The sequence below is a fragment of the Nanorana parkeri genome, unplaced genomic scaffold, assembly GCF_000935625.1.
Source record: "Nanorana parkeri isolate BGI_ZX_2015 unplaced genomic scaffold, ASM93562v1 scaffold1703, whole genome shotgun sequence".
NCBI lineage: Eukaryota > Metazoa > Chordata > Amphibia > Anura > Dicroglossidae > Nanorana > Nanorana parkeri.
In genome coordinates this window covers 213,718-230,404 of record NW_017307971.1, presented here as the reverse complement: position 1 = coordinate 230,404, position 16,687 = coordinate 213,718, and the positions used below count along the sequence as shown (strand labels likewise).

General features: G+C 41.5%; 1 protein-coding gene across 1 annotated transcript in view; it reads left to right on the top strand.

Annotated features, from left to right (window-relative positions):
* DZIP1L (DAZ interacting zinc finger protein 1 like) overlaps positions 1-15,798 on the top strand; it is a 38,830-nt gene extending 23,032 nt beyond the window's left edge. Inside the window, exons 8-16 of the mRNA XM_018571224.1 lie at positions 333-473; positions 2,765-2,810; positions 5,633-5,695; positions 7,372-7,505; positions 8,785-8,977; positions 9,795-9,975; positions 10,418-10,629; positions 12,887-13,023; positions 15,616-15,798. Coding sequence (XP_018426726.1) covers positions 333-473; positions 2,765-2,810; positions 5,633-5,695; positions 7,372-7,505; positions 8,785-8,977; positions 9,795-9,975; positions 10,418-10,629; positions 12,887-13,023; positions 15,616-15,777 — 1,269 coding nt within the window. The 3' untranslated portion in view covers positions 15,778-15,798. The remainder of the gene's footprint in view (positions 1-332; positions 474-2,764; positions 2,811-5,632; positions 5,696-7,371; positions 7,506-8,784; positions 8,978-9,794; positions 9,976-10,417; positions 10,630-12,886; positions 13,024-15,615) is intronic.
* Positions 15,799-16,687: the final 889 nt, after the last annotated feature.

Below are 16,687 nucleotides of genomic sequence, written 5' to 3'. Positions count from 1 at the left end.
AAAGAGGTCTTGAACCTCGAAACGCGTAGCCAATCCTCCACTCTACGGACCGCAGTGTCCGTCAGCATTGACGGACACGGCTCAGCCAATCCTCTACTCTAAGGACCGCAGTGTCCGTCAGCATTTTATCCCCTCCTCCAAAACAGTGAGTTTTCAGTTTTATATTGCTTTTAAAGGTTGTATCTATACCATCCCAGCAAATCCTAGGGTTGCAGCGCTTCTTTCCACCTTTTCTTTCATATACCTAGGCAATGCACACATTATTCAACCATTATAGTTTTATTATTTCTATACATATGGTGATAATAATATTGCTGTCATGTGCTCTGCAGCTTCTAAATGAAAACAACAGACTGAGAGCATCTTTATCTAATGATCAGCGGGCCAGAGATGAAGAGTTTGAGTCAACTATGCAGACAATGAAATCTACAATACAAAGCCAGAAGAAGGTCATGAAGTCCCAGGAGCAGAAAGTAAGTCTTAGGAATACTAGTGGTAGCTTGGCTAGAATAAGAAGTTGCTGTTCTAAAATCTTTATTTATACACCATTATTTTAGATTGGGTTACCTCACCTTATTAAAATAAGTTCATAAAACTAGAATGTCTAAGTACAGGGCTCATTTAAATGGGCGTGTACATCCGTACGGTCAAAGTTAGGTTCCTCTTCAAAATGTCAGATGGTAACTGAATGTTAATTGAAAGCAGAGATGAGTAAATCAATTCACAGTTCACCAGTAAATTGCCAAATCTGAACATGAGTAAGATCTGCCCTCAGCCAATGTATGTAAACCACGGAAGACGCCCTAAACAGTCAATGCACCAGAATCATTGCATCCCCCCCAGCTTTAAGGTTGTATGCATGGGAGTACCGAGGCACACTCACATACCAGGACATGCACTACTTTTTGTTAGGGGAAAGACAAAATGTAAATGTGAGAGGCAGCCGAGTGAATAACCGACCCGAAGTGAAGTGAGCCGAACGCTGTTCGGCTATTCACTTCAGGCTTGAACGGCTGATTGCAGCTGTACAAGGGCTGAAATCAGCCGTACATCGGCTGGCTTCGGTTTGGATGAACATGCTCAGCATGTTCGGCTGAGCCGAAGTGCAAAAGGAGTTTGACTCAGCCAATCCAACATCTGGATCAGCTGAGCCGAACCTCCGGCAGGCTTCTAACTGCCGTTTGGCCTATTCTCATAGTGGCCGAACAGCAGTGAGTGAATAGGCTATTCACTCAGCTATTCTGCTCGGTAACACGGAGGTACCAAGCAGAATAGTAAAACAATGAAAAAAGTTGGAAAAAAAAAAACATAGAAAAAAAAACTGGTTCCAAATGTAAATAAATGATTGATCAATATTAAAAAATAAATAAAGATTTAAAAAAAGATTATTGTAAAAAGAAAAATAAAGATCCTTAAAAAAGAAAAAAAGAAAAATAAAGATCAATGAAAAATGTAAAAAAAAAGAAAGAAACAATTGGGCGGAGCTAGTGACAGCTAGCTCCACCCAACTGGTTCCTATTGACCAGGACCTGCTAGAGTCTTCTAGCAGGTCCTGGCCAAAGAATAACAATTTGGCAGAGCCGGCCGTGATCTCATGGCCGGCTCCGCCAAGTTGTCACTGTGTAATGACGGCTGGCTCTGCCCAGCTGTCAGTTGAAAGGTTTTCGGCCGGCTGATCGGCCCACTTCGGGTTTTACATCGGCTCGACTGAGCCACTTGGCCAGCTTTGGCTGCTGTACGGACTATAGTGAATAGCCCGTACAGCAGCCCTTCGGTTCTGTTGAACCGAAGGGCTCAGGCGGCCGGAGAGGGTTATTCGCAACGCTAGCCGAAGGATCAGCCGTAGCTCCGGCTGATCCTTCAGCTAGCTTTGTGAATAACCCTCTAAGTGTTTCTAAATATTCCCTATAACTTAGTAAATCATCACTTTTTGTGTTCAAGTCCATTTTAATGCTTGTTAAACTAATATTCTTGAGGGGGGGTATTTACTAAATGAGTATATTTTACTAAAATCCAAGCTGAAGAAATATTGGCTAAATACCATGCTTCTTACAGGAACCTTGATCTCCCCTGTGTATTTATGCCAGGTCTATGAGGTAATTCCTATACATTGGCTCTGTGCAGGAGTTTCCTGTAATAAAGACGCCTTGTGCAAGGTGTAGGTCTTGTATCCCGGCACTCCAAATTGCAAGTCAAATGCGTCTACTTATTGACGTAAATGCAGCAAATCACATTAGAGTGCTCTACAATGTTATTTGCTGGATTTACGTCAATTAATAGACGCATTTGACTTGCAATTTGGAGTGCCGTTGTCCATACTTTTCTCTGCACATTGACTGTTGCCGTCCGTCGACTACCGCTGCACCCACGGAATCTACTTGGAGAAGGCGGGCAGGAGTGCAACGGGTTCATGGACTGTGGTCTTGTATGCCTGGAGTGGGAGGAATTGCTGGGTCCCACTAAACCAACTCAGAAGTCTGTCCCCTGCACAGCCTGTGTGCACACCAGTGATGTCGCCTCTACTTTTTCAAGGTATAGAAGACAGATTCAGAGAGTTGGGAATCTTCATTCAATAAATTGTGTGACTATTCACTTCCAGTATCCAATCATGTGCAAAGCAAATTCCTGTTCACTGTGATTACCTAGTCATGTGCAGATGAAATAAGTAAACATGAATTTGCTTTTCACCTAGAGTGAATCCAGCCACAATCAAACGGTGTGCAAGCAATGTTATCATAACCTTTCCTTTACTCATTTTCTCTAGATAAGGGAACTGGCTGCAAAGAAAGAAATCAAAGATGTCAAGGAAGGTAAGAGCTGTATTTATACAGAACGGTATTTAAAGTAAAAGGGGCAGCTTCCTTAAAGAGGAACTCAAGGAGTTGTAAAAATTAACCCTTGCAGTTTTGGCAACCCCCAAACGGTTTAACTGCTCCCTTTGGTCTAGGAGCTAAAATAAAGAAGATATACTTACCTGATCCTCAGTCCCACCTGACTGCTAAACCGCTCCCTGCAGCCACTTCTCCTCTGGTTTCCAGTGATCTAAGGACCCGAGACATCATCACATCTAATGCAAATGCATTAGACGTGAGAACACCAAGGGACATTCCACTGCCAGAGCGGAGGAGGAGAGAGGTGAGCACTGACTGCCCCTAGAGAAAAATGAGCAGTTAACCCTTGCAGTGCAGGGGTAGCCTCAATGTAAGGGTTCAATTTCACAATTCCTGGAGTACCTCTTTAAGATATCCACACTGAGAGATACACTAATATATACAGAAAAGGGAAATGTAAACACCCCGTACAGCAGGGACGTGCGACCAGGTGAGGCAGAGCCTCACCTAGTATTATGGAGGAAAAAGCTGTCAGCTTCAAGTCTGAAGCTGACAGCTTTTTCTCCATTCAGAGTGTCTTGTAGCAGGTTATACAGCAGTGAAATCCTCGCCGCTGTGTACTGTAACCTGTCATGGACGGAGCGATGCCTGTTAATTACAGGCAGCGCTGCATCCGGCTTTTGACAGGTAGTTAGGTTACACAGCAGCGGGCTTCCCCACTGCTTGTGTAACCTAACTTGGTGAGGCAAAAGTTGTTACAGCCTCTACTCTGTGTTAGAGGTGTGAGCTCTGTGGATGGCTTGGACCAATGGCAAAGCGCCATTGGTCCAAGCTGTCCAATCAACAACAAAAAAAAAACAGTGAGGACATCAATCTCGATGCCTCACCAGTGACGAGCAAGTGAGGGACAGAGAGGCTCCTCCCTGTCTCCAACCTTCCTCCTCCCAAACAGCTTGGTTACAGAGCTGGGGTGGGACTTTAGTTTAGATGGGGCGGAGCTTCAGCGGGATGGGGCGGAGCTTTGGCTGGCTGGGGGATGCCTCACCCAGCACAGAAGGCATGTCATACCACTGGCGTACAGGGCTAATGGAGCAGTATAAATGTAATTGTCTCAAAGCGTGTTCTTAGTCAGAATGGAGAGTTAAGCTATCCATATTTCTGTAGATATCTTTCATGCAGCCCATTGACAGAAATCTTTTGACTCCTCAATCCACAATAAACAACATGGATGGAGGAATCTCCTTTTCTGGCTATTATATTCAGACAGCCAATGCCCGCTACGGTCTGAATACCTGAACTGCATCTGCATCTCATTGGCTGCAGTCACTGTTCAGCCATCAATTTTCCACCCAGCTTCTTGATTGCTGAGTTGACTTTTGTGGAGCCGGGTGGTGCCAACTAGGCCACCCATGGTTTGAATTTCAGCTGAATTGGCCACAATTCAAGCCATGTACGGCTAGCTTTGCTCTTTTAATATAGCTGATTGCATTCATTCCTTGAGAACAGAAATAGAAAATGGAGTAAACAGTGACGTCTTTTCTGGCTTAGTAAGGCTCTGCAAATCAAAGTACAATCATCATATGTCATACATACTAATGAATCTGAAATCATCTAATAGGCTAATGAAAGCTGAACTCTGTATTAGGTACCGTGTACAGCTTCATTAGTGTTTGCAGGAAACCAATACTGAAAGAAATTTGAAGGATCCCATTGCTGATTTATGTAATGTTGCCAGCTATGGGGCTGTCATCTTGGTTCTGGTTTCACTACTTAGTAAGTCATTGATTTGCACACAAAAAAAAAACACGGAGAAAGGAAGCCCTCCAACCAACTAACCGATAATGAGAATAGTTGCCAACTATTCTCATAATCGATTAGTTGTTGCAGCTCTAGAGCCCAAGCTATTCTGATGTCCCTGGCTGCAGTCAAGACATCAATGACCACCCCTAGAGAATCACTTTTAACTGCAAGTTAGCAGTTGTAATCTTCATATTTCAAGTATCTTCCATAATTGACTTGAATTGCTCGCCATGTGCAGTGTAGTAATAGTGTACTGCAAGATCTGCTATACAGGGCCTGTTGGCATGTAGTGCATAATATTAATGAATTAATTAAAATGAATAAGTATTATAGGAGTCTATTCACAAAGCAGCCGAAGGATACAGTTCTATACAAGGTTATTTGATGAATTCTATACAAGGTCATAAAATGCATTTCTTTACAAGGACATATGATGAGTTCTACACAAGGTTACATGATATCATACAAGTTAATGTCATGATTTTTACATTGGAATAAAAATGTATGTATTGAATATAGTATGAAGTTGAAACAGAACATTATATGCAATAATATATGGTTCCAAAATGCTGACAATATGTTTTTTTTTACTTACTTTGACAAACATTTGAGGGCAGGAATGCCTGGTGGGTCCAGGGACAGTCATCTTTCCCAAACCGCAATTAATCATTCCATGTATGACTACATGCGGACAGCCATGGATAGATGCAGCCGCTGTCAACCTGTCTTCACTTGAACTGGCACCCACCTGGAATTTCTGCAGCTTCCGCTGCTTCTAGTGCCGTGTGCATGAGACCTAAGTAGACCTCTGTTGTTTCATGTCTCATAATGCCTCAGCAGTGTTTGGCCAGTAAAAGAAAGTTACCCCACATGTACAATAAGATGGGACATTTATAATTAAACCACTCTTGTGTTTCTCTATGGAAACAAAACTTTTACTAAAAGTATGTGTGCCAATGAATGGACTCATTTTTACAATTATATGTTGTCTTTTAATACAGTGCCACAAGTACCTCATGTGGTTTTGCCTGTTGGAAATGCAAAGGATGATTCCAGTGAAGACGGTAGGTGATACTTGGCAAGTAATATCATTCATAAAAGTTTGGTACTGTTTATTGACTATAGTGTGTATACATACATGTATGTAATAAAAGTGATACTAGACTCAGGAGTTAAATTTTAATAATGCATTCAAGTACCTTAACTATTAACAAAAATGTATCTTATTTGTGTATCACTCGGCTATAGATCCTCAAATCATCTCTGAATTGGTGCTGACACTGTCCTTCCTTCTGGAGGGTGACTACTTTTGCTCCCCATGGTCTCTGTGTGTGTTGTAAAGTAGTCACCGCTCCAAGCGCCCTCCCGTGATGGACTACAATCTCATGTTTAGTTTGCTAATTTGTATTGAGATTGTATTCCATCAAGGGAGCGAGCTTGGAGCGGTGACTACTTTACAACACACACAGAGACCATGGGGAGCAAAAGTAGTCACCCTCCAGAAGGAAGGACAGTGTCAGCACCAATTCAGAGATGATTTGAGGATCTGCAGCTAAGTGATACACAGATAAGATATATGTTTGTTAATAGTGAGGGTACTTGAATGCATTTTTTAGATTTAACTTCTGAGTTTAGTGTCACTTTAAGTATAAATAGTATTTCACATAAAGTTGACAATACATGTTACAGTCCTTTGTACAATCTCCTTTAGATTTACCAACAACTGGGTAGCATGAGGACTTGCTTGGTTGAATAAAAACTCTATCAATTGTTTACAATGGAATTACCTACTTGATACACCTAACAGAGTGTGTATAGAGATTATACAATCATACTATATAATATGTATAGCTATCCTAACATGTATGTGTAGTTAAAGAGTTAGTACAGCTTTTCACAAAAAAATAAAACTCTTTTCACAAAACTCTCCCCACCTGATTGCTACACTTAGCTGCTTAGATAACAACCTCAACCCAAGCATGCCAGCTGGTATAGCGGACCACACAAATCAAAGCTTCACGACACAGCCCCAGAGGATGTGCAGCATGTGCCATCACATTTTCATTGTTTTGGGAATAGATAAAGTAACCTTTTAAAACTTGTTGCTTTGGTTTGGATGGAGTAAAGAATAGTTAAAACTTTTGTCAGTTGATTTTTTTTGCTGTCTGCCTCTTGGTGGTCCCCTTCAACCTCCATGTTGGGAGATTTAGCCTCACTTTTTTTTCTCATGACAATAGTCACTAGGACAAATAGAGAGCTGAATCTCTCCAATGGGAACATAGAGCTCACAAATTGTTGCTCACAGAAATGGATAGATGATGCTGGATCCCAGAAATACTCAGTGTTTTTTACCTATGGGTGTAGGTGTGTGTAGGACCCTAGGTAGTCGGCTCCTGCAGGCTTCCATGGCCACTTTGAACTGAGACTGAAGAGAAAGAATAATACACTCTTCCTCTATATGATAAACTTGACAGTAGATCTAATCCTTCTGTACTCATCCTTCCTTATAATAGGGGGAAAAAAGTTTTGCTTTTAAATGTATTTCAAGGGCCCATTCAGACCAGTCTGTTCCTGTGTGTTGCGTTAACATGTGTTATGACACAAATGGACTGCCAATGCACCAGAACAGGCAAAAAATCAGACATGCTTCATTTTTCTGAAGCATTGTGTTGAAATCGATCTGCTTGGGAATACAATTCTGTTACTGCATGGTATTTTCTTTCCTGTCTGTTTTGTGCAGAGCTGGATGTAACTTCAGACCAAACTATGAAAAAGATTGAGGCGCTAAGAAGAGACCCTGACTTTATCAGACAGTTCCGTCCCATTCTGGAGGAGACATTAATTGAGAAGCTTGAAAGCATGGGTGTGAGAAAGGTAAATAGTTTCCCTTTTGGATAAGTATCTCAGATCAATAGAGTATTACTGCTTACATTGTCTCATATATACTTCTGCAACAAACTAAGCCATTGAGGTCCTCTCAGTGCAGGCATAGTCATTTGGTTGGTTAGCTCTCTGCCCTGCTTGTTCCCAACTTATAGCATAAAGCCATAGTTTTATCATATCAGTGCTGTATCACCGCAGATGCAATGAGTCAACACAGAAGGTAATGTGAGACACTCTTAATGCTCATCCTGAGTTCTTCTCTTCATCCCTACTACCATGACCACGTTGCGATCTTTGGTGCACTTCTAATCTTGGAACCTTACTTTTTCTGTGGCTCCATGTCTGAAATGCATACTAGTGATTAATTATTCATGCAGAAAAATTCATATATCACAAAATTGCTATTATTGTCAGTAGAATCATTATTCCTTTAAGGAAAGTTAAATTTAAACATTGACTATGCCAAGGGTAGGTTGACATATTCCTTAGCTGTGGCCGTGGCCATGGCCACATTTGGTCAATTACATTCACCTAATACAGCCATGTGCCCATTTATGGTTAATTATGTCAACGTCATCCCACCCCTTTCTTTATGTGCATCTACGGGGTGGGGAACGCCCCGGCCACAGATGATTGGGCCAGCACTGACGGCTTCCTTCCAGGTCTGGAAGAGCCCAGGTTCGGACAGCACCTGAACTCATCCCTAGTTGTGAGTATACCAATTGGTTGGGTGCAAAAACAGTAAATTGTCCTAATGAATACACACACCAACCACAAAAACCTTATAAGACATTCTAATCCTTTGCCACTTTATTAAAAAAAAATATTTTGACTATTTGGTCTTATGGCTACATAAGATGCTTTTTGCATTTTTTTATTCCATGGAGTGTTTGATTTTAGTAGGGTTGGATGATGATCGTCATACCTTTTGGTACCTGCAGAGCTCATCAAACAGTCATATTTTATTTTGAATTTATGTTTAAAGGCCCCTTAATCCCACCGTTCACTGTACATGTATGAATATAAAGGTGGACTAAAACATTTTTTTTTATTTTTATATATGCCTGGTGTTATGCAGATTATTTTTTACACAGTCAACCTCATATGTAAAGGCTGCACTAGAGAAGTGGCTTCTGACTGATGTATCCTCTCTTCCAGTTTTTAAGATGGAGATTATTCTAGTTTTAAATTGCGTACTATGACAGTGCCGCCATGCCATTGGTTAGCCAGTTCAGCTAAATAATATGCAATTCTATGCTATTATTTAAAGGGTGCAAAAGGAATTCCATTATCTACCTACAAAGACCTGAAGGCTCTTCTCATGAAGCAGCAGCAGCAGAAAATGAAGAAGCTTCCAGACTTGGAGACTCTGAAGGCCAAGCTGGGCAAAGTGCTCACCAAACGAGTGAAGCAGCAAAGAAAGAGTGAGGAGGCATTACAGTCCACCAACTCACAGCTATCATGTGAGTGCAAAATGTTCTTCACTGCTACAGGTACTCTGTATATACAATATTATAATCAGTTTTCATTGGGAGATGATATTACTGCCTGCACAGGTCCATTTTTAAATTTAGGAAATTATATTAAATAATAAAAAGTCAGACAAAGTTTAGTAGCATATCGTGCTCTAATTGCAATTAACTTTGTCATTTATCAGTTCATTGTATTTACAATATACAATGACATATCAGTGAATACAAGACAGGCTTGCACCCCTCTAGCTTTTTTTATAGATTTATATCTCTTAATAGTTACCCCTGATAATTCCTAACTTCTTAAAGGAGAACTATGGGGTTAAGGCTTTTCCCCATAGTTCTCCTTAGGGTAACGGGAGGACACAAACTAGCGTCCTCCCGTCACCCTAGGCTCAGTATACCGCAAGCTGTAGCTCGCGGTATACTGAGACGCCGCAGCTGAAGCGGATCCCGACAATTATGCCGGGATCCGCCCAGCTGTGTGACTGACAGCTGGCTCTGCCTATCTAGAGGCAGAGCCAGCTGTATATGAGGTGAGCGAACGCCGGTATGTTTTCGCTCACCTCCCGATCTACTGAGCCGACGTGTGACAGTTTCATTGTCACAGGTCGGTTAGAACTATGAGGTGAGGTTCTCCTTTAAGAAATTAACAAGCTGATATGTTGCTGTTTACATGAAGGACAATGCTTCATACAAACATTTTCATAAATAATTCAAAGTGCTCTCTTTTGGAACCTATCTGTGATGAATTAGAATAATTTAATTACATTTAATTATTAATTATTCATTTTTTTCTTTATCATAGTACAAAGTCCAAGAAGCCCACGCAGCATCCCACCTTCAGAACCAATACCTCGGGTCAAGAGTGTGCAGATTATGGAGTCATATTCAGCAACCAAAGCTCCAGTGCCCTCACCTCGCACTAAGGGCTTAGCAAGTCAGAATGCAGCTGGAGCTATGAATGTTACACCACAGCCACTGCCAAGGTGAGATAACTTCTATTGGTGGTAAATTCCAGCGCAGCTTACACAGACAAACCCTTATGAGTTTTCTTCAACTCAGAAGAAAGCTGAGGCCGATCTTGCCTTGGAGTCCTATGTCAAGGGTTTCCAAGACTCTGCTTTTGTCCGTATCTTTCTAAGCCAGAGGGAGTTAGATGGATTCTTTAAACATGCTATGAATGCTTAAAGCCCTTCTCCAGGCCCTTGTCTCCAGTAACTCCCCCAGTGAACAGGTTCTCACATTGTTTAATTAAAGTTGAAACCCACATACAAATAATCCTTAGCTTGGATTGACCAACTGTCTATGCACATCCAACTTTGTATTGAAAATGTTGGCCTTGCACCCACGTAAATCAGTAGATATTGACAATCTTATTTTTTGTGTAAACAGCATCTTTGATGAAAGCTGTGTTGTGATTTTCTCCAGGACACCGCCATTTACCTCTGAAGAAGAGACATCTATGCTTGACCATTCTCCTTACAGCTCTCCAGCACGTAAAGGCAACCCAGGATCTCAGGCTTTCTCTTCTATGCAGAAGCAAATACAGGAAGACAGTGATGACGACTGGTCTGATTCAGAGATTTCGCCCGGGAAGCCCAGCCCCAGGGTTGTTAGCTTTTCCAAAGACAGTAACCAAGGTCAGAACTAGTCACAATGGCAATGTTTTCAAATAATGCAGTGTGTTAATCATATACTGGTAAATTCTAAATTATATAGATGTGCCATATCGTAGAATGTTGTAAATGTAATCTACCTATTGTAGTGTTACCCTGTTTATACAGAGGAGCTGATTCATAAAACCAGAGGGACATTAAGTGGAGGTGGTGCCTAATACATCCAATCAGAGAACAGCTGTCATATTTTAGGAATGTATAATAAAGTAAGCAAAGTGTGCAATAAAAACATTGCATTTTGACACTGGTTTACAAAATATATTCTTTAACTAAATTGGTGGGTTGCCGTCTCCAGACGGCATCTTTTTTCTGCTCGCGCGCGCCCCCTAGCGGGCACGCACGGGCAGAAAAGACCCGACCAATGCAAACACCCGTTACCAGGTGTTTCACATATAGACGATCGGCGGCTCCATAGCCCGCCGACCGTCTATATGTGCTCGTTTTTTCGTAATGCCACCAAAAGAAAGCTCTATCTGTCCCTAAAAAATTGTATAAAATTAATTTCAGTACAGCGCTGCATGACGGAATAAATGTCAGTCCAAGTACCGCAGCGCTGAATACTGAAAAATGGCCTGGATGTGAAGGAGGTTTAACACCGCGGATGTCAACTGGTTAAAGTGATCATGTGCCCATAATAAATGCATTCAAACCTTCCTTTTTGTTTGCATATATCTACTGCTAGTAAGCAGTAAATATATGCAAAAACATAAAAAAAAAAAAAAAAGTTACCAAATAGGTAAAAACTTACCTCTGTCTCCGTTGCTCGCTGCAATCTGAAGGTCTGAAGATTCTCAAGCGGCCATGAAGTATCATGGGGCGGGTGCATGCGCAGTAGAGATCTTCGGCCGTGTAGAAGAGGAGAGACACAGTGTAAGTCAATGCATCCAGCCAGGCAGCGTGCACGTGGCTCCGTTTATACACAGAAGACACAGTGGTCAGTGCTGTGTCATTGGGAAAGGCCCAATCTAGTCCCTGAAACGTTGGTGTCATGTTTTGTTGAACTTCTAGCCTCAGAAAGAAGCCCCTCGAACATATTAATGCCAGCTCAATTAAAATGTATGATGTGTGGCCCTGTAAGCTGTTGTACCCACTCCAATGTTCAAGGCTGCTACATTGGCTGAATCTTGACTTATATGATATGGCATGTGTTTTGTACATTGGACTGGAATCTTCCTTGCTATAGTCTGGCTCTGGTCCCAGTTTATTGGTGGTTTCCATATAGGAATAAAGGCAAATCTTGCCTGAGCTGCATAACGACATTACATAAATATGGTGGTTGCTAGAAGTGCGGTCTTAGTAGACTAGAATCCCCTACATGTCATAAGGGGCTTTCAGCTGAGCCCACAGGCATCCATCCAAAACTTTAATAATCATACATCACAAGTAATCCTATAAGTGTCCTAGATGTTTTACACAGTGGGCTTGCCTTTGCTACTCCTTGCATTGACATCTGGATACATATACAATGTGCCATGCAGACCTGTTTTATCACAGTCTGCAGAACAAGTGTGGTTAGATGCTTGGCTAAGTACAAGATTGACAAGTCTACCCTTTTAAAATGTAAGTGTATTGTTTCCCCATACACAGTGGGGGCAGCCATTTTGTTGACTGTAACAGCATTTGTGAGGACATCATCCATGCTAAAATAATGACAATAGCTCAAGGTTGCATTCTATAAAATATTAGTCAAGCTCGCATTGGTTTTATCTAATCTATTTGGTTTGTTCCAACCATGAATCTCTTTTTTTGGTTTGTGAATAATTGAATAAGCACATCTGTCACAAAGGATGAATATGATGAAAAAAAAATGTATTAAAAAGTTTAGCTTCATAAAACATAGCAGGTTAAAAAAAAACTTTGTAGGTTAAATATCGGCAGCCAAATAAAATCTTGACTTTTACTGTTAAGGCTTAGATGCTTAGGTGTGCCGTATCTCTCTCTCTCAGAACCTCCCTTGTATTCATTTAATGTGATGGGGAGCCAGACTGACCAATTGCAATGCTCAGGAGGGGGTAGAGGATTAGCCAAGCAGCACATTTACAAGAAAAGCCAAGAGTTGCATATAAATTCAGCTGCCCTTATCTTTGGATCTACGGAGAGATGTGACATGTGGAACTGGCTGAAGGTTACCTTTGCTTATGCAGCTTTAGCCTATGCTCAGGTTTATATTGGTTTACGTTCTATTTCTTACATTTCTGACAATGTTGTCTTCTATGCGCAGGTTCCTTGGTGCATTCCATGGCACGCAGCTTAGAGAAGCAGCTTTCAAAGCAGAGGGAGAAACCATTCGGAGGAGTCGAAACTGTCCCCTCTAACATAATGAAATCCCCAAACACTACAGCAGCAGGGAAATCACAGGTACATTGGATAACACAAGTTTACCTGAATATGTTTGTGCTGCACTTTACTACATGCCATGTGCAATTTTATGGGACTTATTTGAAAAGCAACAGTATGGTCTCTTTACTAAAAAAAAAAAAAACACGCACTTTTGTAAAGCAGAGACCTGTAAAAGTCACTTTATCAGCTCTCCTCTGATCATGGAGCTCTATCTGCTCTAAGCAGAGAGGACACTGGGGAGTTTCACCACCAAGGCCCACATTTTCTGAATGGGATGGATCACGGTGTGCATAATAAAGCTGAGCATAATGCAGAACGGATAGCTCCCATATGTGTTTTTGTCTCTTGATTTTCATTCTGCAGCCTAATTAGAAAAAAAGACAGGCCTTCTCTTCAGCTACCTGTCCTATAGGACATTGTTATATCTTAAAGTGACACTAAACTCAGGGAATAAATCTTAAAAGTGCTGTAGATCCTCAAATCATCTCTGAATTGGTGCTGAAACTGTCTTTCCTTCTGGAGGGTGGCTACTTTTGTTTTCCATGGTTCCTGTCTGTGTTGTAAAGATACATTTCTGTTAATAGTTAAGGTACTTGAATGCATTTTTAAGATTTATCACCCCTGTTTAGTGTCACTTTATAGGCTGATTTTCAGAAACATATGATTCTGTTCCAATGTTGGATGACCCCATTGGCCCCTTTTTTACTTATCAGATTTTAGCTATGCAAAGGGTCTAGCAATACATAATCATTATTTATTACATTTAGCATTATTCTTCAAGGCACTATTTCTCACGAGAACACAAAATAAGGGCATTTTTAAATGTTTTATGGGACACAACCATGTGGAGAGTAATAATCTCCACTTCACAATTTCCTTGGCTAAGTAGCACCTATGTCCTGAATTTCAATATGTTGAATGTGGTACATTTTTAAGATTTAACTCCTGAGTTTAGAGTCACTTTCATTTTAATTTTTATATTTGTACATTTTAAATTGTATTCCATACATATCTATTAGCCCACCAGTCATCCGGTAGCCATTGGAAGAGAAGTGACTGTATGTTTATTATGTGTTCCCATTCACACAGTATACCAAAAATAATTTGACAAATGTACATATATTTTTCCTAGTTGTTTCTTTGGAGCAGGATTATACATAGAACTCTTAGGTAGCTTGCATTGTTCAGAATAATTTTACAAGGACTAATTATGAGCAGATTGGTTTAAAAGTGCAGCAACATACAACATACCATCCTAGCCTTGATATCTTTAACCCTTTGTTAGGACACACAGTGTGCACATCTAGTTTACAACTGATAATTAAATCTATCAGCACTATACATACAGGGCTAATTATGGTAAAGATGAATTCTCCAGCTCTATCCTTAACATTACATAGAAGGGGATAAACGTCACTTTTGGAGTTTTCAGAAAAAAAGCAAATAAAAAGTTAAGTTATAATCTTTCAATGAGAACATGTAACAAATATAAAGTAGGTGTTATCCCAATTTTGCTGCAAAAATGGAAATACACTTTTAGGGCCAAATTACACCACCCACTGCGCAAAACACACACAGGGCCGATGCACCAATCCCAGCACATTGCACTGTAGTTTTTATTTTTCATTAAGTTGTACGGGCACAGCGGGCTGTAAGGCGCTTGTACTGCATCATATCAAGCTGCTCATGAAAAAAGTACTGCATGCTGTACTTTTCAGCACACACCACGGCAACTCCCATGTGTTGTGGTGGTATGAACTCAGGGCCGGTGCTAGGATTTTTGCCAACACAGGCAAAGTTGAATTTTTGCACCCTTTTTTTTTGCCCTTAACTCCGGGGCGAGAGAGCAGCGGCGAGTCAACGCTGGTCCGGTGGGAGGAGCTCCAGATGGGGTCCTAATTTAGCTGGCTGGCGACTGCCAAAGGATCTCGACACGCCCGGCACCTCTGGTAGTCACCGGACAGCTAAATTAGGACCCCCATCTGGAGCTCCTCCCACTGGATCAGCACTGACTCGCCGCTGCTAAAAACATAGCGCAAGCATCGGGGCATTTTGACAGGTACAAGTACTTGTCAACATGCCCTGTTTTTTCCGCCCTCACCCTGCAGCGCCCTCAGGCGGCCGCCTGACTTGCCTTGCGGTAGCGCCGGGCATGTATGAACTGTGCCATCCCTAACAAGGCAAATTGCCTTTTCTTGCATTGGGACTCTGCACTGGAGAAAAAGGCCAGCACTGTCCCAATGCATATAGTGTGAATGGGCCCTACATCACAGGGTCTGGGGAGATTTCTCTGAGCACAGGGAATGCATGACAAGCTTTTTTGCTGTTTGTGTGTACTACTGATGAGTGCTTTGGTAGAAGATCCAGGGAACTTATCCATCCCAGAGTCACTATCTTGTTATAGAATATGTCCTGGGAGATGGGGCATATATTTTACCTTATAATATATCGGCACATTACTATTTATACTTTGTTTAATGTCGATAGCAAACAAGACAACGGTATATTGTCATGACTGATGGTTCATTTTACAATATACAAGCACATGTGTTCTTCAGAATATTACCACTGTTCAGTAAAACTGAGAATTAACTCTGACTTATTTTACAGTCATGGGATGACAGTAACTCTGAATTCTCCTCCTTGGAAGAAATCACAGACAACCTTGACCTCAGCCCGAGAAAGCCTCAGCCTGCTGTACGTCAAAGTGCGGATTCCACTGGCTCTCATGGGACCAGCGTCTGGAGCTCTGCCAGTGGAAGGGGCTGGTAGAAGAACCTGTCATTCTCACAATAATCTCTTTTGGTATGGTCTCAGCTTTATTTCTCGCTCATGCTATGAGCTGCAACAGCAGAGGTGCAATGTTTGCTTTTGCACATTAAATTGAAAAGTTATTTCAACATGGAATCTTGGCAATATGGTTATGTTACAACTAGGGCTGTTACTGATTAAAATTTTCGTGTTCAATTAATCGAAAAAAAATGTAATCGATTAATTTCGATTAATTATAACGCACATACAGATCCAACTACATTGGCCTATACACATACAGCACAGCAATGAAGTAATAAAATGAACTAGGATCACACTAATCCAGCACGTTATTTATCTGAGTTGCCCCACTCAAGCGGCAGCCATATTGAGTGGGGCACCTGACATAAATAACGTGCTGGATTACTGTGATCCTAGTTCATTACTGTGATCCTAGTTCATTTTAGTACTTTATTGCTGTGGTGTATGTATATAGGGCATATCTTGTATACTAATTCTTGTATACTGTTTGCATTTATAAATCTAGTGGCTGTGTGTGATCATTTTGCAATCACTGTAAAAAAGAGGGTAACCTTTTGTGGTGTCATTGCAGTGCAGGGCAGTGGTGGGAGAGGATTAGCAGAGCAGATACTGGGTCTCCCATGCTGCCTTGTCTTATCAAGCTGTGGACGAGCTCTACAAGGCGACCGGAGGCCAGTCTACTAACATCCCAATCTCCCAATCAATTCCCCCCTCATCCAGTCCACCATTGAGCTTTTGAACACCGGCCCAAGTGGCTCCGTCGGCTAACAAAGGGAAGTGGGGAGGAGTCTTTTGACGTCACGGACATCAACGTCACCGGGCTCCTCCCCCTTCCCTTCGTTAGCCGACGGAGCCACTTGGGGAAGGGGGGAGGAGTCTGGTGGCGTCG